General features: G+C 38.1%; 1 protein-coding gene across 2 annotated transcripts in view; it reads right to left on the bottom strand.

Annotated features, from left to right (window-relative positions):
- The window catches only part of sh3rf3 (SH3 domain containing ring finger 3), a 125806-nt gene that overhangs the window by 57252 nt on the left and 43395 nt on the right, over positions 1–25159 (bottom strand). Inside the window, exon 1 of one of the 2 annotated variants that reach the window (XM_088083105.1) lies at positions 15270–15406. The exons of the other annotated variant lie outside the window; for it this stretch is intronic. Within the exon in view, the coding sequence (XP_087939231.1) occupies positions 15270–15356 (87 nt within the window). The 5' untranslated portion in view covers positions 15357–15406. Of the gene's footprint in view, positions 1–15269; positions 15407–25159 lie in introns of those variants that run through there. 2 annotated transcript variants of the gene reach the window in all.

The following is a 25159-nucleotide window of genomic DNA, read 5'->3' as shown; positions in this document are numbered from 1 at the left end:
TCGACACAGAGGTGTCTGAATTGGTGGCTAGTAGTTAATGGTGCTAACTCCATAAACGGCACTTAACAACGTCAATAATGCTGACAGAGCGAACTGTGTTAATCTGGGAAACCAGACAGAAGGAGCTATGCTTCAGTGACGACGACGTCCCGGCATCAGCAGTTATGAGTGCAGAGCAAAGCAGCGACAATGAGTTAGCCAGCTTATCTCTAGCTCACACACAGGTATGATTTCATTTTCTATTCAGGATGCCATCACTCCCCTATATGTTTACATATGAAATAATAGTTCACAGCAATAATGGTCTGAAGGTCACAAACGGAGCCCTTTATTTTTCTATCTTTAAGTTGACATTATGCTTGCACACTGATGGCACAACCATCATTTATCAAGGACCTCTGTCTACAATCGTATCAGCACTGAAGCAGAAATAAAAAAGTATTAACAGTATAGTCTCACCTTTTATTATATCTTGAGCTACAAGACTGCCACTTGCATTGCCACACTGTTCTCCCAAACATCCTCTCCTTATCTTAAACACCAGCACCTTTAAGGTTTCTCACTTATCTTTGTACAATTAATGAGTGTGTGTGAGATGTTATTAACAAACTGTGAGATGTCTGTCATTTAAGGTGGAAGCATTTAGCACAGGTGTTTTTCTTACGCTTAGACAAAAGTGTTAAAGACACGGTACACCACAATGACTTAATATCTGACAATATCTGAATTTCCTTCTTAAAAAACAAAGATATTGAATTTATCAAATTATGATTTAAAATGCAGAAATTTCAGTGCATAAATGCAAACACATATACTCAAAGTGCTAGATAATAAAGTGCTTACGTAGTATTATAAAGTGCTGTGCGATAAAGTGCAGTAGAGATATCAGTTGTCATGTATGTCCTTATCAAATATCCACTATGAGCCAGAGGAGACTCTGACATTTATCTAAAGATCTTCCTCTGGATGTCAGCCAGTATGTGTCTTACCACCATGTCGCTGTCTATCACAGTCTGATTTACTGTTATGGTATGACTGTTCATACAGGTCTAAATGAGATCTGAGCTCATATGTTTTTTTTTATGAACAAGTATCAAAATAAGACAGTTCAGGCACATAAGCATAGTTGAAAATGTAAAAAAACAAAAACAAAACCTCATTGCCTGTTTATAAAAAGACATTACTGATTTGTAATGCTAAATATAGTAATAAGGTTAAAAACATACAGTTTATATTATATATACACCATTTATATTAGATTTCATATTATTTATATCATATTTTTGACTTAATTTGTCATTTATTACTTTCATATGTAAAAGGTAAGGTGGTCTTAAGATCCTGACATCAATTGTCTCTGTCTTCACCTACATACCAGAGTAAAATTCTTGCTGCGGAAAAATCACTTTCACTCTCATGGCTATTTTCCCCACATTTTCCTGTATGTTGTCATTGGAAAATAGAGTTAACATATAACATTTTCAGAGTTTTCGGTAGAGTAAAATGTGACAATTTGAGGAAATAAGAGTTTGATGTCGTAGAATTTAGTAATGCATGTGTGAGAGTGTCCCCGCTTTGTAGCCGTAGCCAAACTGAGTGTCACCACCATTTTCTGCCAACTGTGAACTCAAATACACACATATTGTGGTATATTTTGCACTGTTATTTGCATAATATGTTCTCATGCAGTTTAGCTTAGCATATTTTGTTTATTGATAAAGTAGGATTTAAATACTGTGCATTTTGTAACTGAAAAGGGGTGTGTGTGCTCTCTGTTTTTTTTTGTAAATTGTTTAATTGTATTTTTGTGAAAGGATTAGGGTAAGGTTCTTGCTGAGAAAACATCACTTTCACTCTCGCAATTATCATCCCCCCTTTTCAGAGATGCAACACACACACTCACACACTTTCATAATAGGATTAGAGTCTGTATGCCACACACTCACACTCACGCTGGGCTTATTAAATCAATAATTAACAGCCACCCTCAGCTGTGTGTACGTGAGCCTGCTGGAACAATACGCTGAAACATGCACCACTCTTATCCTTGTCGATCTACTGTGACACCACTTACTTTGTATATTCATCTTTTATATTTTCAGAGCAAACAAGAAAACCAAGAAGAGTACATTTGTATTACTGGTGCTGACATTCAAACGGATGTCACGAGTACTGGTGCAGAATAAGTTCCTTGAGGCCAATACTGACACCATTTCAGACTAAACGGTTTACATTTTTTTATAGGAAAGCCTCTAATACACACAGTTCAGACTCTGACCGTTCAAAACTGAAGCAGTTTTTCAAGTAGTTTGGGTGATATATTGACACTGTGCTGAAAAGGGTGAGGTGAAAAACAGATTATTGTTTTTATAAAAAGTCAAAATGTCAAAAACACTCACACAGATGAGTGCAAAAAAGTGAAATATGATGCAAAAAGTTCCCCACACTCCCCCTTTATAGTCCGTTTGTTTTTGTATCACCACTACAGTCAGATGAAAGCCACTTTAAGATACTGAATTAACAAACTGAAATTCCAAAACTAGCCAAAACAATGTTTTATAATATTAATATAAGCCACTTCCTGTCTAATAGAAGGTAGCGGGTATGAAGTAGACTCATTTCTTTTGAATGAAGCAGTTACATTTTAAACAGCATTTTACAGTGAACAGCGGCCGACCCTCTCTTGTGTCAATATTTTAATTTTTTTAATTCCACAGAAGATATATAAATATTTTTTTTCTGTTGCTAAATGCCATGTCATCTTCAGCAGAGTAAAGCATAAAACTTAATCTCCATATTTAGGTTCTCTTGAGGATTCTTTCAAATAATGAGTCTCCGTCTGAATAAATTAACCTCAATAAGTGTATGTATATTTAATAATAAAGCTTTGTGGTTAACAGAGATATTAAGTTAACTTGACAACACCCTCCTCAGCTGAGACAATTACTGGTGCTGCACTGCACTTTCGGGAGAGTTAATAATGTCACCCGGGAGAGCCGCAATCTTTTTGCAGCGACTGCATTTCCCCTGTGGACGCCACTTTAGAGACAAAAGCTGTGATGCATGGACTGCATTTAACTTACATTATTTTAGAGACAATATTTCAAAGTCATACTCCATAATATGTTAATACGTGTCTTCCACAGTAAGAAATAATTACTGTACATAACAACTAGAGCTACAATGACGAATCAATTCGACTATTCAAGTATTAACTAATTTATACAATAATTACATTATCAGTTTGGGTAAATATCTTCAAAATTGTCTGATTGCAGCCTCTTAAATGTGAACATTTTCTGGTGTCTTTAGTTCTCTGTGATAGTAAAGTAAACATCATCGGGTTGTGGACAAAACAAGACATTTGGGGACACCATGTTGGGCTTTAGGAAACAGTGATCAACATATTTCACCGTTTTCTGACATTTAAGGGACCAATCAAGAAAATAATTGATAGATTAATCAATAATGAAAGAAAAAAATTTTAAAAAGTTAGTTGCAGGTTATAAAACATAGATGCTTGAATAATGCTGGTTCATTTAGGCAACAAATGTGCTGTAGCTATTGTGCCTGCACCGATTTGTGCGTGCGTGCGTGTGTGTGTGTGTGTGTGTGTGTGTTTGAGATAGAGAGAGACAGATACAGAGAGTAATCTGGCATCAAAAGCTAACAAGCTGATATTTTTAGCCTCACTAGCAGTCACTCAGCCTTTCAGTTGGTCCTCCACTTTGGTCCAGACTGACAGATCTCAACAAACTATTGGAAGAATTGCCATGAAATTCGAAGCAAATATCCGAGGCACCCAGAGGATAAATCCTGCTGATTTTGGCAATCCTAAGTACAACCTCAGAGGATAGCTAGCAAAACTTTCAATCCTCAGTCTTGTTAGAACATATAACTGTAAGCAGGGTGATGCTGATGCTGTTTGATATAAACTGGAGACACGTAACTGGGTATTGGAATAAATAAATAAAATATCCTTAAAACTACTGTATGTACCTGTACATGGCTGACATGAGGACACATGATGCTCATATCATAAGTGGAAAACAAAAAAAGTCTCTTTGTTAAAACTCACCCTCTAGACCAGATTGGTTGACAGCTTATTTAGATATTAAGATGGATTACATGTCTGCACTTCCTCCCATTGCACAAAAATGAAGCCAGACGCAAAGGCAAACAGCACCATTTATCGTGCTCACAACTGACACACAGCTGTCAATCATGACGTCACAGCCGCTTTTTATAGCATCAAAGTATTACTGCAGCCAAACATATCAGAAAAATTAACACTTATGCAAGGTTCCCACAGGCATGAAAAACATGGAAACATTTCATAATCATGTTTTCCAGGTCTGGAAAAGTCATGGAATAAGTAAAAATAACTGAAAGTTTGACCAAGTCATAGCATTTTAACCCTTTGAAACCTGAGCAAACTGGTTTAGTTTCTTTCAAAAATGGAAAGAAGGCAACTTAAAGGAAGAATTTATCCAAAATAAATTGCAACATATAAGTAAAAACAGAAGAAAGCACAAAAAAGGAAAGTAAAAAACAATAACAAACAAGGAAATCGGAACAAGCAGGTTTTTTGGGTTTTTTTTTTTTTTTAAATGATGTCAATTCCATGTTCTGCTTATTGTCATTTAAGAGAAAGGCTATGAACTCTGACACGGTCGCTGTAACGCAAAAGAGAGCCGTTCCATCAAACATACAACCAGCAGATATGAACAATGACCACTAGAATCTCCTACAAGCATTTTCCTTGACCTCCACTCATTTCCACAAAGCACCTGACATCCCGTTGCCTTCAGGCAGTGTCACTCTAACTCCTCCAAAGGTCACAACAGCAAGTGTCAGCACCCGAGGTTACAGTCATAAAAGACAGAGATTCACAGATTCTCACAGGCAGTTTGAGCATTAAAAAGTGAAATCTGCTTATATTAAAGCTGCTTTATAAACAGCCTGCACACTGACCTATTACAACAATACATGGTTAATAAAACGGCTGCTGTGAACACAGATAAGTATATAAATCTATTTATATGTGTAAATCTATTTATTTGTGTGGAAGAATGGAGAACACTGTGAATCAAAAGGAGAAACTTCATGGAGTGTGAAATGGAGGTGGCTGCTGTTGAAGTTGAGGCTATATTGGACGAGATTGAGGCTTTATTGCTTGGTGGCCATAACAGTGGTGTGACCAATAAGAGAAAATTTGTTGAGTGGCAGCACATCCCAGTCGCAGTAAATACTCATGACCCAGAGACCATACCCTTTCTTTTGTCCTTTGTCTGTCTCTTTGTATTTAGTCTCTTTATCTCTGCTGAGTCATTTTTTATTTATTTATATTCTCTTGATATTCTTAAAAACAATTTGCAAAAAAACGGAATAGTTGAGAGATTCTGGAAATCTGGATGATGCAGTTTTCAAATTAAAACGGACAGTATGAAGCGTGATGCTTTACACTGGCAGGCTGTGCTGTGGTTTCCTCTGGTGGGGTCTGGAGTCACTGGAGCTTCCTGCCCTTAACAAGCGTCTCACTTCCATAACTGGAAACTGCATCATCGGTGGTGTCACTCCTCAGAGGGAAGGAGTCACAGAACTGATGGTGGATGACACTGCTGCAGTGAACCAGAAAAACGGGCTGTTCTTTGGGTGCGAAGCGTGCACCATATTGCACATACAGCATTGATTGTTTCCTACATAGCTTCTTAATCACACATTTGCTGTGTTTTCTTAAAACTGTCAGGAGAATTTTAAGCCAACTTTTGAAAAATCACAAAAACAGAAGTGCACATTAAGCAAATTTTCATCAGCTGGTTTAAAATGAATAAACTCAGCAGGGCATAGTGCAATTTCATCAGAAGCTGGTTTAAGCTATGTAAAGAAAGAATGTAAAGAAAACAAGTCAACTAAGTTATCTATGAAAGAAAAAAAAAGAGATAAGTCTTCAAGAATCTTTTTCAATTGTATACATACATACATACACACACACACACACACACACACACATATGTATATATATATATATAGATATAGATATAGATATAGATAGATATATATAGTATCGATTCTATTGTACAGGAAGACACTGACAGCAGAAACACCTGAAAACGTATGTGGGTTAAATGTGCGCTATGTTACAACTTATTTGTTAAAGGTGTTTCCATATCCAGTTTATCACATTAACTCTTTTCAACAAAGGCAAAAAAACAACCCAAGCGAGCGCAAAAATGCTTTTGCCGAATTAAGGAAGTTTTATCCAATCTTGCCGTTTCCATACAGCTTTTCTAATAAGAAAATTAAAACACAACTATTTTTTTAAGCCTTGGATGTGATTCCAAGAAGATACTTTACTATAAAAACGTTTCGATTATCTCTCTGTTTTGCCAACATAAAGGTTTCTATTGAATCAGCCCATCTGCTTACACAAACCACGTAATTGCTTAAGTTTCACTTGTGTTTTGCAAGCTGACATAATTTTAGGCATCAATTCTACAGAGAGCTGAAGTGAAAGCGGATCTTCCGGGTTCTGTACCAGAGGCAAGAAAATCTCATTAAAAACTTCACTACCACTGTAGTGCCATAAATAAAAATGAAAGTATGAGTAAAATATGTGGTCTTGTGTTTTGGAGTGTGGCACAGGGCAAGTTACTCAAATGCTAAACTAGCAGATGGACAAAGAACCTCAGTGATTCTCAGGAAAATGCCATTTTATACTTTACACAAAAAGGAGCCCAATATGTTAACTTTCACAGAGCTGACGTCTCCGAGGCTCCATCATCTGTCTACACAGATATCACACACTAACACAGCAGTTCATTAGTATGTAGATTTTTTTTTTTTTTAACAAAAGTCAAACAAAAAACAACTAAACTAATATAAATCTAGAATTCTCATTCTCATTCCCGAATCTTCAAATTCTGCTGCATTGTCAGTGATGTTGGCGGCAGCCACAGACATAAAAATGCACCTTTTGTGGCGGTATTTTACGAACCAGGCACTGTCAGTTTGTAATACCACCAGCAACTATGTCATAAAAAGAGCTATAAAGTCCCTTTAGGGCGGGATGAAAGGTGGATGATCCCAACTTACTCCGGACTTTCAACTGGGAGCCTGCTGTTTGCTTCCCGTGTGAACGTGTTTTTAAACCTAACCATGTGCTTTTATTGCAATGGAACAGATTAGTTTAAACTGTCTTTTGTCAAAAGTCTTTTGAAAAAGCAGAGACTGTGCATGTGACAAGTGAAAGTTGACATGCCGTCCTGAGAATGTCAACAACGGACAGTACGTATTGCGCCAAATGTAGACTCAAAAGTCCACTGACAAAGCATCAATATTTGACAATTTGGGATTGGAAAGTGCTGCAGCACCACACACCTGTAAAGAGGTGTTAAGAAGAGTATTGTCTTGACATTCTTATTATTTTCAATAACAGCATTAAAAAAAAGTTGAATAAAATTTAAATACATAAAACAGCAGGGGAAATTTTAATTCCAATACACTACATGGGTATTACAGTAATGTGTGTACTCTCTGTTGAGAACGGAGACTCAAGTTTTGAGGTTTCACTTCAAAGCCAACATTTACATACGGTGTAGAGGAGCTTCAGGTTAAGTGAGGTTTGAAGGAAATTGAAGGAATTAAAGAGACTAAATGGTCTTGTTTGGAGTACTGGAACACGTTCTGTATCCTGGATTCACTCATCTGTCAACTCTATTGCTCAGCAACACTAACATTCCCACGGCAAGCCAGCGCGCGCGTGTGTGTGTGTGTGTGTGTGTGTGTGTGCGTGTGTGTGTTTTTGTGTGTGTGTGTGTGTGAAGAATGGTGGATAGGACAGGATGTTCCACTCTGCTCATATCCCCATCCATTTTTCCAGCACCAAACCATTTTCTGTCCCCTGTAGTCCATCTATTCACCTCCACACAGACACACACACACACTCTCTCTCTTTAACTGTGATTACTCTGCTTGCTCTTCTCTTGCTCACCCGTCCTTGGAGGGGCACTGGGCCATTACAACTTTTTTCCTCGAGGAGAGCGTGTGAGAGAGAGTTTGTGTATGTGTGTGTGGTAATAGCATAGTAAATCTGCAGAGGTCTTTTTCAACTCTGCTGTGAGAGCAGCATTCGATCTTGCTGTGCTGTTTTATTGGAGCAGACACTCAAGTACAAGACAAACACGCACTCACTCACTCTCTCTCACACACACACACACACACACACACACACACACACACACACACACACATTCATGCAGATAGAAAGGTATTACCTGTATGTTAGGATGGTGATAATGTGGTGACATTTTACTGAATAATTTAAGTAAAAATCTAAAAAAAGATCAGACACGCACATGTCAAAGCTGCTGTGGTAGTGTCAGTAAATAATACTAAGCTGTTTTCATCTGAACATACAAAATATAAAACGACAAATTATGCCGTACTCATGCAAAATCAGCGTATCCACATACATGCCTGTCTACACACACACACACGCACACACACACACACTCAACACTGTCTGGCAGTAATTCAGTGCACTATTGATTCACTTTCCATCTATAATTCATGATACAACACACACCTCAGGTGAAGTGGAGACACATACACACAAACACATGCACACTCACACACACAGACACGCGTGCACGCACGCACACACGCACGCACGCACACACACACACACACGCGCGCGCATTGACACAGTTTCTGAGAAGTAGGAAGACGAGAAACACAACACCAATCACCATGTATAAACTTAGACACACACACACCGGTACGCGCATACACAAGTCTAGCCGGCAGCTACCAGGAGTTCATTCATCTCAACCTTGTCTTCACCTCTCCATCACTCCCTCGTTCCTCCTCCACCATGTCTCCTCTCTGTCTTCACTCTCTCAGCACATCACTCCAACTTAGGTAGGGTGCCACACTCCCCTACCCCCCCCTTCCTTTTCTTAATCTAAAGGAAAGCTCTTGTAGTGTCCAAAATAACAACAGGTTCATCTGCTGAGATGGCGCACGGTAAAATATCACATAAATCTGACTTTTAGATGTCGATATTTAAAGACGGACTCATCCTCTGGAGATAAAACCAATTTTTTTGCAATTTACCCATAAGTTACAGAGATAACTCTGGAGCAAACAGATGGCAGATGTAAACCAACTTCAGCTTTTCCTCTAGCAGTAACTATCAAATATAATATAGTAGGAAAGAAACTGAAAAAAAAGTAAGATATTTAATAAAGGTCTGACCAAAATACTGTGTTAAGCAACTTGACATAATGCCTAAACGCACTTTTAGTTATAGCTATTATTGTAAAAAAAGGTATACTATGCAGGAATTGTCAGCTACTGTTTGTAAACAGTATTGCCAGTGAAGGTAAGAGACAAAGACAGATTTGTTTGCTTGGTGTTTTGTCTCACTATATTTGATATTTTTGGCACTTCGTTCTAGATTGCTTTTGGATGTGCGCTTCTTGGTGGTCAAGCACCAGGTTGCTACCATAATAAAAGGTCACACTCACCTGCGTGCTTTGCCCAGAAACATCCCAAACATGGGAATGTGGGAAAAAAAAATCAATACAGCACTGTATTGCAATATTTCTGCGTGGAAACATGATTTGCAAAACAAATGCATGTATTGTTTTTATATTTTATGAATTATTTAAATATCAAATACAAAATTATACTTTTGGTAGTTTCCTAGAATAAAAACTGAATTGCTTTTTCAGTCCACCAGATACATTTTGCTGCAGTAAAATGAATGAAGTTAGATGTTAAGTCTTCAAACTTTATCTTTTTAGACAAAACGGATGTTGATGAAGTTCCCCTTTGGGAACATAATTTGGAATTTAAAAAAAAGAAAAAAAGTCATAACATACTGCAGTGTATTTAATGGCAACATGCAGCATATCGCAAAACATTTAAAACTGAAATCATATGGTATCACAACTTAAGTATTGTGAAAATATTGTAAAGTAGGTCCTGATGACTCCCACCATCAGAGGTTAGAGTCTCTGCAGATATACATCGCCACACTTCTGCTGGGTCATAAGTGATGATTGATGGGGATTACAACTGTATAAGTGTGTACATTGTTTTTAGGAAAACACCATTAATTAGTTACTTTAGTTACTTAAGCAGGGATTACTTTCTACTTCAGAGCCACAGTCAACAACAGCATATCTGCTATTCTTTAAAAATCACACCCAGTTTGACACACACACTTTTTTTAGTACCAGTGTTTGTTTCATTGAAATTACTGGCTTAGTGAAGCAGCGTGAACACTGAACACAGAAATCAGAGTAGATCATGTGTGTGTTGTTGCTCTTGCTCACAGTTGGGAAGTTTCAGTGAGGGCCAGCTTCATTTATTCATATGTGATGATGTGTATGTTATATATACTGCGGTAGTGTTGGATTACATGAACAACATGCAAATGTATTATGATACTTCCTCTTGTAAATTCTAAACCTCAGCAATGAGTATTAACCCTCTATGGTACACATATGGTACACATAATGGTGCCAGTAAGTCCTCTTAAAATAGAATAAGTTAGTTGGTGAGATCTTTATTTTGAAAATGCCAAATAAAATAGGAGAACAAAATAAAATAGAAAATGGTAGAAAAATGGTAGGGTAGGTTTCTATTTAAGAACGGCTTCTTTTAATGCGCGGTGTTACTTCAGTTGTGAATCAAATCCTCCCCAGATTGTGAAATGACAGAAAAAGATGTCTACAGACCATTTTTATGGAGAGTTGGAGTTGAACTGTGTGAGGAAGGCCCTGAAAAAGGGACTCAACATGGCCTCCAGAAAGTCATGCTACAATATAAACTGTGCTATTGGTTTCTTTAGGGCCCCGGCCCTAAGTATTGCAACATAGTTGAGGATGTATTGTGTGAGTATATAAAGCCAAAAATTGGTGTATTACCTTGAAGCAACACGGTACCATAGAGGGTTAAAGCTTGTGGGTACTGAAGGTCAGTCCTCTTATTCAAATGCATGACACAAAATCAGATCTGCACTCACAACACCGTTCATAGGAACGTGCAAGTCTATTATGATCATTACTACACTGTAATAATTACTATACTAATCCTATTAATACCTCCTGTATCCCTGGGCTCCCACAGGAATAATTTTATTTTAAAAATGTATTATTATTACTGAAGATATTAATCAATTCTTACATTTCCCCCAAAAATCAATGAACCACATTTTTATTTACTGTACTTTGACACCATTGCTATAAGAGGTCCAGCTTTTGTGTCCATGTGTGATCAACACAGGGCCGGATCTCGCTGACCAGATCATCAAAACATTTAGCAGACATCCGACAGTAATGAAAGTCCATCTCCTTGTCTATGTCTTTGCTGTACCAAAACAGTCACCCTGTGGCTGCATTGTTTGGATCTATGGATGCACTGACCACCTCCTTTTCATGTTCTCCTGTTATTTTCTCATTACAAGTTTAAATCTCTTCCTCTTTAATTACATCACTGATTTCATCAAAGCCCTCCATTATGTGAAAGGACACCAAGTAGCAAATAAGTAGATACAAAACAAACAGCTGCCAGAAAGAAAAAATACACACTGATCGGGTTGATAAATACCGTAGTAACTACACAAGCCATCGAAGGATAACCTCTTGTTACATATGGAGACAACTGAAACCTGTCGCCAAAGGATAAATTGAAAATGTCGCACTGATCTTTAAATTTTGCTGAGCAACACTCTTCAAATTTGTCGCACGCCTGACCATAAATCAGTCTTTACACTGTAATTTGCAACATTATACCGTACAGCAGGCCTATCGCTCCTATACTGTGTATACACTGCAGTGTTCATCTAATTCAAATTTACAAAAATCCTTTTCATGGATACACACAAGTCTAGCAAATTACAGATTGGCACATAGCCTACATATTACATAACAGGGTAGTTTTGAGTTTTGAAAACGCGCATATGATACTACAAAAGAACCACGAAGGAACACAGAATAACTGCGGCACCCCCAGAGAGCTGAAACAACCTGTCAAACTGAATTATAATTGTTCATGCACATGCACACACGCAAACACAGCTATCTTTAATCTGCCCTTAGACGTTTGTACAATGTCATATAAACTTTCATCTTCACATTGAATATTCTTTGTGAGTATCATTCATGATGTACTTTCATGACTTCACGTCAGGCTCCCTGCATCGAGGGTATTTGACTGAGTGAGCGATGGAGAAAATGACAATGACAGAAAGAGAGAAACAGGGTGCAAGATGGGAAGGAGTAACGACAGCAAGCTTCAGTACAGAAAGCTCAGGGATCGCATGCATATTCATAAGACTCATTTCCATCTGAGCTGTGAGAAGATGCGTGGCTATGTAAAAAAATAAAAATACACATTCAGCAGAGCTTGTTAAATATGCAAGCTGTTCAGTGCCAGTGGAGTTGTGAAAAGGATGGATGTCTTACCTGATTGAGTATCCAAGGTGTCAAAGCAGGAGGCATCAAGGACGACAGGGAGGAAGAACAGAAGAGGAGTATTAATATCACTATTTACTGACAAAATTAATCCCTTATAAGTCCTAAAATTGAATGTGACGTATAAAGTATTAACTGTAATAAGGAGCTGGTTTTTACAACTGCATAATCAAACACATAATACTGTAACTGCATACATTACAAGAACTGAAAAAAAACTGCTTGTAATATTAAGTTCCACACTTAGAGAACTCTTGCAGACAATTATACAGAGAGATAATATTCAATATCTGATAATGACACGATTACATCATTAAACAAATCCGGCAGCTGACTAAATGACGCAATAATCAGCATGAAACATGTCATGCCACCTGATGGGTTATCGTCGGGCTTATCTTCATCTGATATGCAGTGACACGTAATGATTTACATTAACTCATTTGCATTTTATGTGAAACAACAATTGTAATTTGGATGAATCTTTATGCGCTCAGGTGTCTCTTCCGAACAGAGACTACCTGATTCGATAGCGTGACAGTTGTGACATAATGATGACATCGATGAAATAATCATGTTAGAATTACACATTGCTTATGGCATCATTGCGACCTACATACTGAAGGAAGCATCAAATACAAATAAGTCAAAAAATGTTACTGCAACAATGAGTGCCAAATTTGCACCATATACAAATTGTATATATCAAAATAGTATCATAGTATCCTGGAAAAACATCTAATTATTTTCCATTGTACATATTTCCCCAACAGCGCCGTCAAAAATGTTTATATTTACAGTAACTGTCAGGCTGTTAGTGTATTTGGTGACAGTTACTTGAGAAGTTATTGAGCATAAACAAATGCAAAAAAAAAAAAACCCATTCTGTTCATACAGTATATGCTCACAGCACACTAACTGTTTATATTTGAATAATGTCTCCAACTCAGTTACAGCCCTGCTTTTGGGACCTCAGAGGCTGAAGAGATTTGTTGTTTTAATGTTTGATATTTTCCATCTTGGTGCTGATATCATACTGTTACAAACTTTTGCTTGCACTTGTGTGAATGTTGTGTTTATAACTTAAATCTGCAGCTTGATGCCTTTTGGATGTCCTCTCACATCCAAATGCTGCTTTGTTCTAATGTTCATGTTGTGACAAGCACTGCTCAGAATACACTTCATCAAATACAGTTTTTTACAAGCATCGAAAAACACTTAAAAATTAGGCAATAGACTTCTTTCTCATTGCCAGTAGACCAGATCCATGTGCAACAAGTATGCCCATCTGTTTTGTTTGTTTGTTTGTCTGTTTTGGAGGGACGTCAGTGAAAATGTTATGGCAGTTGTTATGGCTTCTTTTTTTTTTTTTAGTATTTACTTATTAGGTCTTTCTCTCAAACTTGGTGCCAACTAAATTATAAACATTAATCAAGCACTGCTTGGACAGCGATGGAAGGTACTTAGCGGTGGCCCGTCATAGAGTGCTGCAGGAATTACATTATTTTTTTTTTGTAGGCCAACATGGAAGTTGTCAAGAATCATAAAGGTTTTTTGAATTTGATTTTATTATTGCAGAAAATAAGCTGTGTGGCAAAACAAAACAATCAAACTAACAAACAAAAAAACATTTATGATGCTTACAAATTTTTGTTCAAAAAGATAATCTTAATATGGAACAACGCATCCATGATTTCTGAAACTGATATGCAACTGTTCTAAGTAAAAAGCTAATGTTAGGCTATAAACAAACTACACTACAGTCTCTTAAGCTTGTGTTAACCATAGACTTTTTTCAGGCATCTAACCAAAAAAAAAAAACAAAAAACTACTGACTAAGACAAGGGAGGAGTGCAAAAATGCTAACTCATTTCTGGTTTCTAGGACTCATTCTCGGAGCATCGCATTGTATCTAACGGGGCTTCAGAGAAAGTGAAGGCAAAAATGGGGATGGGAGTTTAAAAATAAGCTGCTGATTATGCCTGATAGTCCCTTTAAAACAAGACACTTGGGGCAGTGGTAAACTCAGACAATCACATTTCATTTATTTGTTCTTCCACCTCTTGTCCCTGACATGTCGCCTTGTCCTCTCTGCTGCTGCCAAACTCTGACAGTTCAACACAACAGTGTTCAGTTCTCAGGGTCAGAGGTGTGGCAGGAAACCTTGTTAGCCTCCTCTGTCATTACCATCGAGGGCTCCAACTGTGCTTTCATGAGGCCTCACTTTTCTGAAACCTCTTGCTGTGATTTAAGTAACCGCAGCCCACATACTGCCAGTGCATGAGAAGTGACTCAATTATTCACAGCTAGAAACTTTAAAGGCATGAGTTTCTGAAGGCCTATACTACAGGACTCAAGGTCTCTAGATTTCTAACAAGGTGAATTCGGCACTTGTGAAAGAGTAATAGAGAAGAAACAGCTATAAGGAGAGAGAGAGCGAAAGAGATGCAGGGGGCAGGTGAAGTTGCTAAGGGTGACAGGTTGTCATGGATGTGCCCTTTCCATTGGTCCCCTCCCCTCCTCAGACCCCTGTTACTGTGGCGACAGGGGGCCTTGAGTGACAGATGGTTGCTGAGGCGTGTCGGCGGTTGTTAAGAGCAATAAATGTGTCAATCACAGTCACAGATATAAAGAGCTTAAAGGATTCGGTTTTCTCTCGCTCTCTCTGTGCATTGGCACCACGTTCAGGGACACATCTACAGATCGGTAACCAGAGACAACCTATGCATTGCATGTTTGAAAGCACCCAGTGTGAGTAATGTCGGTAAACGGTTCACTATTTACCGGTAACAGTCGCACTGCGCTGCTCTCGCTGCTCTCGCTGCTTTCGCGTCCACGTATTATAGTAAAGTCGGTCCGTGCGTCCACCATGGATCTATTACAAATCTGGACACAGCCTGGCGTCCACTACATGATGTATTATAAGGAAGTCCACTAGTCTGCTTTTGCTACTGCCGGTTTAAACCCTGCGGCTGCTCTGATTGGTCGCCCTAGTCTCGCGATATTCTTCGCACGAGATCAGACAGGTAAAGACCGATTTCGCTGTAATATATCCATGGTAAAGGCACATAGTGACTCTTTGTGACTTTGACCTGGGTTACAGTATACACATGACCAAAAGAAACAGTGGGTTTAAGGCTAGAATATAGACCTAAATACATTAGATAATACTCTGCAGCTTTTGAGAAACTAAAAAAAGAAAAATCACATGCTCTGCAAAAGGGATTCATTAGAGGGTATTTGTGTCCCTTGCAAGTTTCATATAATAACTCGTTTCATAAGAAGTTGTCTCATGTGCAACCTTTCTTAGTGCATGCTGGGTTGGCTCCAGCACCCTGCAACCCTAAACATGATCTGCATAAATAATGAATAATTTAGCAACTGAGCACTAATTACACTTTTGTTTAATTCTTCCTGTCGAGAGGCAAGCGCTCCGTTAAACAGTAACAACATGAGCTGCTGCTTTTTTTCAGTATTTTGAAATAATAACAGAATGAGATATTCTTTTAAATATTTTTTGTATTTGGTTCTTTTGCTTCTGAGAGACGGCATCCACCATAAACGAATGTGTTTTCAAAGAATGGAAAGTAAACACATTTACTGATGATCAAGTTAAAATTAAGAAGTATTCATCAAATGTACATTAGATACTGTTACAATTCTTCAAATGAGCTTAGAAAATTATTTTTGTGGATTATTAATGTAAGTTGTTACTGGGTATCTTTATGTTTTCGAGTTGTCCGTCTGCCCGTCTGTCCCATTCTTGTGAGCATAATATTTCAAGAACACCTTGAGGGAATTTTTTCAAACTTGCCACAAATGTCCACTTGAACTCAAGGATGAAATGATTAGAATTAGGTCAAGGCCGCTATGACCTCACAAAACATGTTTTTTGCCATAACTCAATAATTTCTATGCTATTTATGACAACATTTCAGACAAATGTGTAATAGGATAAAATGAAGTGATGATATAACATATCCAAAAGGTCAAAGTTCAACTTCACTGTGCAAAAACACTTTCTGGGCCATTACTTAGCGTCAAAACAGAAGGGGAGACATTTGATCAGAAACTGAATTGGTGACACTAATCTTGGATGTCCACCTTGTCCACTTTGCAGAGTTTATAGATCTTATGTGCTATTAGTTTGAAGATATGCGTGAAGCAGAATTTCTAGCTTTTCAGCAATATCTGAAGCACTGTTAACTGTCACGGCTACATAAGAGTCTGAACAGAAATTGATGTAATGTGTAACTGCAACTTGACTTGAGGCAATCTTAAAACCCATGATGTTCTGACCTTTTAACTCATGCAGAGTGAACTAAATACACTGCGCTGGAATGTGGATGTTATGAATATTGTACCCTGCTCATGAATTGGGTGTGTATGCAGCCCGTCTGCAATTTCTCTCTTTCTGATACTATCTTTCCCCAAAACTCAGAGCTAGGCTGGAGGGAAAGTGAGACATAAGTGATAGTGACATTTCCGACCGTTCAGATAAGGTTAAAGTGGATTGAACTCTCTGTCTGCAGAACGGTCTGGACATCTGACAGAGATGGTTTAAAATAAAAGTGCGCAGACAGACAGAACAGATGAGTGCGGCCTGATCCTGAATACTGAAATCTACAATGTAAAACTCTAACCCTCTACACCACTCTACTCTGATCAGTATTGCGGAGAGAAAGACGTTAAACATGAGGCTCACACTGCACACACACACACACACACACACAGACTCAAAAGCATGCGCACACATGCATGAGCCCTGTTATCAAAGGAAACACAAACTGAGGTTCTTCCCCGAGGCTCTCCACTGAGTACTTGTTGAAAAGGAGATTCCTCCACCATGATGTCAGTGCTGCAGTACACCCAGTGGTACACCCACACCCACACACACATACACACACACTTACATTGACAACAAAGATGATTGGAGGAAAGCTGTTGACCATGACCAATCAGCTTACAGTGACATGTGATGACGGCTGTGTCTATCTCGTCTATCTTCTTTTCTCTCCCCAACACCTCCTCCCTGCATGTCTCTATCTTTACATCTACCACCTCCTTCCAACTCCACCTGGCATGTTCCCCTCTGTATCACAAGTCACATCTCTTCCTCTTCCTGTCCCTCTCTCTGTCTTCCTCTGCCTATCTTCCTTCGTTCCTGCTCTGTCTCATCCTGTTGCTCCGGGGTGTTTTTTTCTCTGGTTGTTTCTCAATTTCTTCAGTTTCCCTTCATTTTAATCCTGTTTAATCAGAAACAAAACAAAGGCATGTATGAAGACAGCAAATGTATCAACTGCCAGTCACCAGAATAAAAAGTTGAAATTGCAGGTTTCTGAGAACCACGAATTTGTAACATTTGTGTGTTTCATACGTGTTATGTCGACATTTTTAAAGTGACTGAGTTCAGATTACATGTATTTGAGCTGAGTTGATTGGATGGTATGACACTGAGGCGAGACGGCTGCCAAGAAGCAGACAGCAGCTGACCACAATTCAACACGTTTTTTTAACGAGGGCTTGAGACATTTTCAGCTGTGTTTAAAGACAAAAAATGAGGTATTTTAAGCTAAAACATCACATTTTCCTAACTCTTTTGCCAAAACCTAACCACACGTTAACCACAGTGCTGTCACAACGTAAAATTGAAAACTGAAATGTAAAGAAACATGATGTTTCAACATATACTTTCAAACAAATATTTATATCCTTTTGTTTCGCCCTGGTTTGCAAAAATGTACATTGCTAACAGTCGTTCTGGCCACTGGGATGGCAACAAATGTATAGCCAGAATCACCACCTACTAATGTTGGCTCAAATAATAATCATACAGTAATGACTGATACAGTATATTGCTTGTCATTAAAACCTTTAATACGATGCATTTTATGTTACTCTATAACAAATCGGTGCTACACTGGCTGGCCACGGAAAAGCCCTCAGGCTGCAATTTCTGATCAAAGTACAAACAAGTCCATAGAGTACTAAAATTTTTACTTTTGAAATAGCTGTCTGCTTCCTCTTAACAGCAGATTACATATGAGAACAGGTGTGTTAGAATAAATGACCAATTACTGAAAGTGAAGCTAAACTAAGTTTTTTTGCTTTTTGTTTTTTTCAAACTTAACTCCCTAACATGCCTGATTAGTTGTCGTGAAGTGCTGAAAGGCCATGCAGGGGGGTGTAAATTTACCCCAGCAGCACAGAGGCAGACATTTACTGAGATTTAACTGTAGACTTGGGAGTCTTACATCACCTTGAACACAGCGAAGAGAGCAAGAGAGACGGAGAGCAAGCGAGCGAGCAAGAGAGAGGGAGAGAGAGAGAGAGAGACACACAAAAGAGAGACCTAAAACACGCTTGACACTGAGTAACAATTTGTTTCACTTCTCCCCTGGTATCATTACTGTACAGTGTACACACTCCTCCTCTACAGTAATTTCACCTCAGATTCTTCACATTTGTTTTCCAGACCTCTTTAAACTTTTAAACCTGTAATTACCTCACTAACTTATGTAACTGTGTGAGTTAAATACACTATGGTTAGGGAAAACCCCAGTTATACAGTCAAATGCACTAAGGAAGAGATCATTTATGTAAATGTGTGCCACAACGTAACCTCACTCAGCGCCATGCACTTACTCATATGCCTCAGGAAAACAACTCTAGATTGACACGCACATGGACGGCCCAAAGGTATGAGCAACATAGGATTGAATCACGGCTGGCATGTCAGGTTTTTACTACATGATTATAATGGCCAAAAGAGTTCACAATAATAACATTAATATATAGAACATTTAAAATAATAATAATAATAGCAGGGTTTCCACACATTTTCATGGACAAAATTTCAAAACTTCCATAACTTTCCAAGGACCCAAAATAATGATATTTTTTCCTGCCCTACTTGCCCAGGGATTTTTTTTTTTATAAATCAGATTAAAACTATATTCAAACATGATTTCAACATCCATGAAGGGAGAGAATGTGTGGAAAAACTGAATAAATGTATGTGATGGCAAACAAAGACACATAGTGGTGCTAAGTTACATCTGAAGTTTCAGAAAATAAATTTGCTGTTATGTTACATATGCAGAAGGTTATCCAGTGAAGGTTGCAATGTCATTACATACAACAAAATTCCATTACTTTTCCAGGCCTCAAAAAAAATATGTTTTTGAAATTCCATGAGTTTCCATATTTTTCATTACTATAGGAACCCTGTATTAAAAACAATCAGTGAAAGTCACCTTTAACTTTATTTTTTAACTGTCAGTTTTGTCTCTTTTTCAGGCAAATAACACTCAAGATAAGAGTGTATATGGTTGCAGATGAGTGTCTGTAACCATAACTGCACAAAATTCTAAAGAAAGAGCAGCTACACTCAATGGATAGTAAAAAGGCAGCTAAATGGCATTGGGGGAGGGACACAAGGTGAGAAAGAAAAGAAAGGAAAATGATTTAAGAGGCTCAAGATTACTTGCACTATATTACTGTCAGTATTTCATTTTTAAATATCACTATTATTGTTCGTGCTGGTATATCACAACAATTCTAAACTGAATAATCCAACAGTCCAATCCAACAATCCTAACAGATAATTGTAGCTGACAATCAAAACTGCATTTCATGCATCACTCATTCTTAAATCTAGAAATGAGAAAGAATCCTCAGCAACACTCACAAACTAACCACTGTTCCCAGAGCCCACAACTCATGATCCGCTGCCAAATCTGACAGGAACATCTCCATCTCACTTATCTGAAAAATACCACCTTTGAAAATAACACTTGGCATTTTCTCTTCAGTTGTTTTTATACATTTGATGTGTCTAAAATCTAAAAATGTGTCTAAATCCCCTGCAGCCCAAAAAGCATTTTCCTAATAAGCACCTCAAAATCTGTTGATAAAACACCTTGAACTGCAAACTAGGTAAATTATGACTCTTTCTATCGTGAATTTTTAATTTATGGAGGTTTAATATTTGTAAAACCTTCCTCAGGCCAAAACAAAAAACAAGATAAATGCCACTGCGCATGTTCAGTGGGTCATGGGCAGCATACCCCGGAAATAAACCCAGAGGCTATAAACTTTTTTGGCATATGTGCCAGACAAGCAGTTCCATAGGACTGAATAGACACAATCTTGACATCTGGTATCTAGTTACTATTACACATCTATGATTAGACCATGCTGGCTTGTTCTTCCAACAAAGTAGCAGCAGCCCAAATGCTGCAAGACACATTGCTGCTCCCCAAATCCAAACAAGAAATTTAATTTGTAATGAAAACTCTGGGATATGTATTACGAAAATGAATGTGACCACAAGTTGCCACCACTGGTTAAAAAAAAAAAAATCCTGATATAACACTTTAAAAGTAGTTAACAAGACTGATTCTATGAGGTTTAGTTTAACGCACAGACAAATGTTCCACAAAAAATCAGTATTATTATTATTATTATTAACATTATTCATGTTCATTATTTGCTGCTATACACTTGCATACAAAACACATATCAGAACAAAAGCATGATTTTTGTGGCCCTCACTTCCCCTCTATGAACAATTTTGATTTGTCAAACACGTGCTTAACTAATGAAATTAGTTTAATGAATGCATTTGATTTAGGTGTGCAAACAGAAGAATAACATTGGTAATGTAATTAGTACCACCTGTGCTTTTCCTACAATGACAAGTTAAAATCCCTGCTGTGAAAAAGAGCTGTTGCAGGGTCCTGTTATCGTGCATGCTGGCTCGCTGGCTCGGCATATGGGGCACCTACATGGAACAGAGCCATTATTAATGTAACTGCAGTTGTGCTGCTCCTGCAAGTCAAAATGTCTGCCACATGAAAGGTCTATTTCTCTCCATCTCACAAAGAGAAACACCTCCCATGTACTATATATGTGATTAATTGATAACTTGTACTTTATAGGTTGCCTGAAGTCATTAATTTAACACTTCATTACAGCTCGTTAGAACTACAGGGAAAAACTCTCAGCTGAGAGAATCTGGTAATTAATGCAGCCAATGGGAATGCTTTATCGCCATTTTTTTTCTATGAAAACAGAGATGTAAAGTGTTTTAGAAAGCAAAGCTTAACATAATATAGAGATTCCCTGATATTGGTCTGTGGAAAAACATTTATGGAGCAGAGAGACAGACTCCTAGCTGAGGTACTTAGGCATGCTGGTGTCACTCAAATGCAATGGCCTACTGATCTGTGCTGTTGGTAATCTCTTTTGTAATGTGAACATCTTGTTGATATTAATACAGTCCTTCCTTGTAGCTTCCTTGTAAGTTTTTTTCTCTGATATATAAGTGGATGCACTGATGCCAGGAGATTTTTTAAAATAGAACTGTTTGCACAATGTTTAGTTGCATTGCACTGCACATTATTGTATAGCGGCAGAGTTTAAAGGTCCAGTGTGTAGGATTTAGGGGAATATTTTGGCAGAACTGTAATAAAATATATCAAGTGTGTCTTCTTTGGTATATAATCATTTGAATCTAAGAATTGTAATGCCTTCAATAACTCAGAAGGGATACTGAACTTGCTTTGCTGGGGGACCCCTTTGAAAAACGACAAAAGGCAAGGGGGCAGTCACAGCAGACCCATACAGGTTTTTCGGATTGTAGGACATTTCTAAAATTTTAGGACAGTTATCAGATTTTAGGATGTTTCTGGGGTTTAAGGACATTAGAGGCTTAGTTAGGAATTCTGTCAGGGGTGTGGGGGATCCTCTGCTTTTTTTAATTAACAAGCCCTATTTTGCTGTTATGTATACTATACCTAATGTATACTAAAAGTACAAAAACAGTTTCCAGTGTTAATCAATTAATTTTTATTGTGAAATGGAAAATGGTTGAGAGGCCACCTCGTACCCTATCGGGAGCCAGATTTGACCAGTGGGCTGTAAGTTGAGTATCACTGAAAGAATGAGCCATAGACAGTGGGTCCTCATTTATGGAGATCCCTATATTGCACAGCAATGTTTCTACAGCAGCCCAGAGTGGGAAAACCAAACACTGGCTCCAGAGAGGGCCATTTACATTTTTGCATTGGCAACTGTAGCTCATCTTCAATGATCAGCGTTGGAAAAAAGACTAATTTGTGATGTGAAACTCCTTTATTCAGTGGTTTTACCAGTTTAAATCTCCAGGTCCATTCTAATTTGGTGAGGGAGGGGCGACCTTGAGCACACCGGGTACAGTGTGCTCTTTTGCAGCAGATCAGGTTCGAGTCCGACCTGTTGTCCTTTGCTGCATGTCATTCCCCTTCTCTCTCCTACCTTTCCTGTCTCTTTCAAACTGTCCTATAAATAAAGGAAAAAAATGCCCCCCCCCCCAAAAAAAAAAAAATCGAGAGGCCTCTGTAGATAAATCAGCTCCCAGTGAAAACCTGCTGAACAACAGACAATGAGGGAATTCTAACTGGAGGGAATTTTAACTGGCTGCAATCTGCAATTCTCACAGCTAAACGCCATTAAATCCAACTAAGTCTTACACACATCACCTATAATGATACTATGCAGGAGCATTTAATAGCATGAATTCAGGAGATGGATTTTTTTAAATGACCACATCAAAATAAAAATTGCAATCCAAGACGCCATCCACAAAAAAAACAACAAAAAACAGAGAAAACCACAACAAAACAGAAACAAACTAACCAAGTTTTAGTTCCAGGCAAATAGTTGAAAGAGAGTGCATCAGAGAGTCATATCTGAGAGAAAATGTCTCAACAAATCTTTCTTTCTTACGATCACAGTGGATTCTTTTTTTGTGCAATACAGAAGAGAAGCCACTTACAAGCTGTTGCTATCATGCTCAAATGAGTCATTTGAACTTACCATAGAGCCAAAACCTTTCTTCATGTATGGAAAACTGAACGGCATAAAGTTAGCTTTTAAGAACCAGAATAGTTCTTTGTTATATATATTTTTTTCATATTAGAAAGGACAAGTACTGTCACTGAGATTACAATACACTACTTGCGTCAAAGAACTTTTGAAGAGGCTGGTTTTGTTCAGGCTTTGGTGACGCTTTCATAATAGTCTCATTCTATAATAGGTGATTATGAAACCTGTTCTAACATTTTTTCTCTGAATATTCCCATAGTTCCTGAAAAGCAAAAGAATGAAGGGCAAATGTAACAAGACTGCGACAGAGAAAGGGAAAATAAGTTCAATGGCAAAACTTACACTGAAATCTTCTTTTGTGTGTGTGTGTGTGTGTGTGTGTGTGTGTGTGTGTGTGTGTGTGTGTGTGTGTGTGTGTGTGTGCACTCTTTTATTGGTATCTCAGAGTTAAGAATATGGCAATCTGGCAAATAGTTGTCAATCCATGGACACACTGCAAACAGGAACTGCTTAGAGCTAATTATGCAGACTTTCAAAAGCACCAGTAAGCCAAATGTGAGCACATCTAAACACAACTGAGAGAAGTGTGTCTTCTTTCACAGAGCAGTCTGTAAGAAGGACAACTTCCACCAATAACAAGCAGTTCTCCAAATCAAACAGCTGCAGCCTCAGCAACGGTTTATATTTATTTGTTTGTTTTCCTGGCCTGATTTCTGTCAAAGTAGCATGTGAGTGTGAGACTGTTTTGCAGCTGACTCGGAAGTCCTGGGTGTTGTACTCCTCCAACAATAATAATTAATGCAACATGAGTTATGGCTAAAAATAAAAAATGATCAAACAGAAAACTTGGATCACCACCAACATGGAATCTGTCCCCATTTTACAGCCAAATCTGTTTTTTTTCTCCAGTTTTTTTGACTTAATAGACACTTGATAATCAAGACTCATATAAAACCTGGGAAGATGGTGATTGAGCTTGGGCAGTTTTGGTATTAAGGCACTGACACACTAGGCTGATGGTCAGCTGTCAGTCAATGTTGGGATGTCTGTCGTCTTAGATTTTATGTTCTCTGCATCTCTGGCCCTTGTCAGTCCTTTACGGCTTTTGTCAGCTGATTCAGCATGTTGACTCTGCATCAGAGCCATCAGAGCCCATCGGTGAATGAAATCACTCTGATTGATAGTTCAGCTCAGTGCACAAAGAGAACAAATGGAAGTGAGGAACAACAGAAAGAAACTTGTTACATTAGGTTAGATGTTATTTTTTTAGCCATCGAGACTGAGCAGAAACTCAGTTTGTAATTGTTGTATTACTGTTCATGAGTGCACAGTCAATAAGCTTTGTTCTTTCAACACTAGGTTATGTTATTAATTTGCTAACTGGCTGACTATTGTCTTAAATTTGTCCTGTCAGTTTTCCGGTGTACCTTTTTTCATGACAAATACAACGCAACAGTTGGCCTTCATCGCAGTGGTTTGTTCGGTGAATTTGGGCCTAAAGAGTCAAAACACTAGTGTATGACGAAGTAAAACTATTGTGTATTAGCAAATGACTCCAGTGACGTTGACAGAGAGTGAGTGAATGAGGGTGAGTGAGTGAGCACATGAGTTTGTCAGCATTGATGATAGAGTGGGAATGATTGGGGCCATTTCAAATCCTCTCTCTTGTGGAAAAGTAAACAGTATTTTTCCAGTCTTTAAGCAAATCTCCATTTCAAAGTGCACAAAATGCATAATTTTGTGCCTCCTTGCACCTTGTTACTTTGAAATGCTAATGATGGCTGTGGTTCATGCTTGCTGGGTGT

This window comes from Plectropomus leopardus, chromosome 10 (genome assembly GCF_026936395.1).
Source record: "Plectropomus leopardus strain MGB_pleo_1.0 chromosome 10, ASM2693639v1, whole genome shotgun sequence".
NCBI lineage: Eukaryota > Metazoa > Chordata > Actinopteri > Perciformes > Serranidae > Plectropomus > Plectropomus leopardus.
The sequence above is the reverse complement of the archived record's forward strand: the minus strand, read 5'-3'. Positions and strand labels throughout refer to the sequence as shown.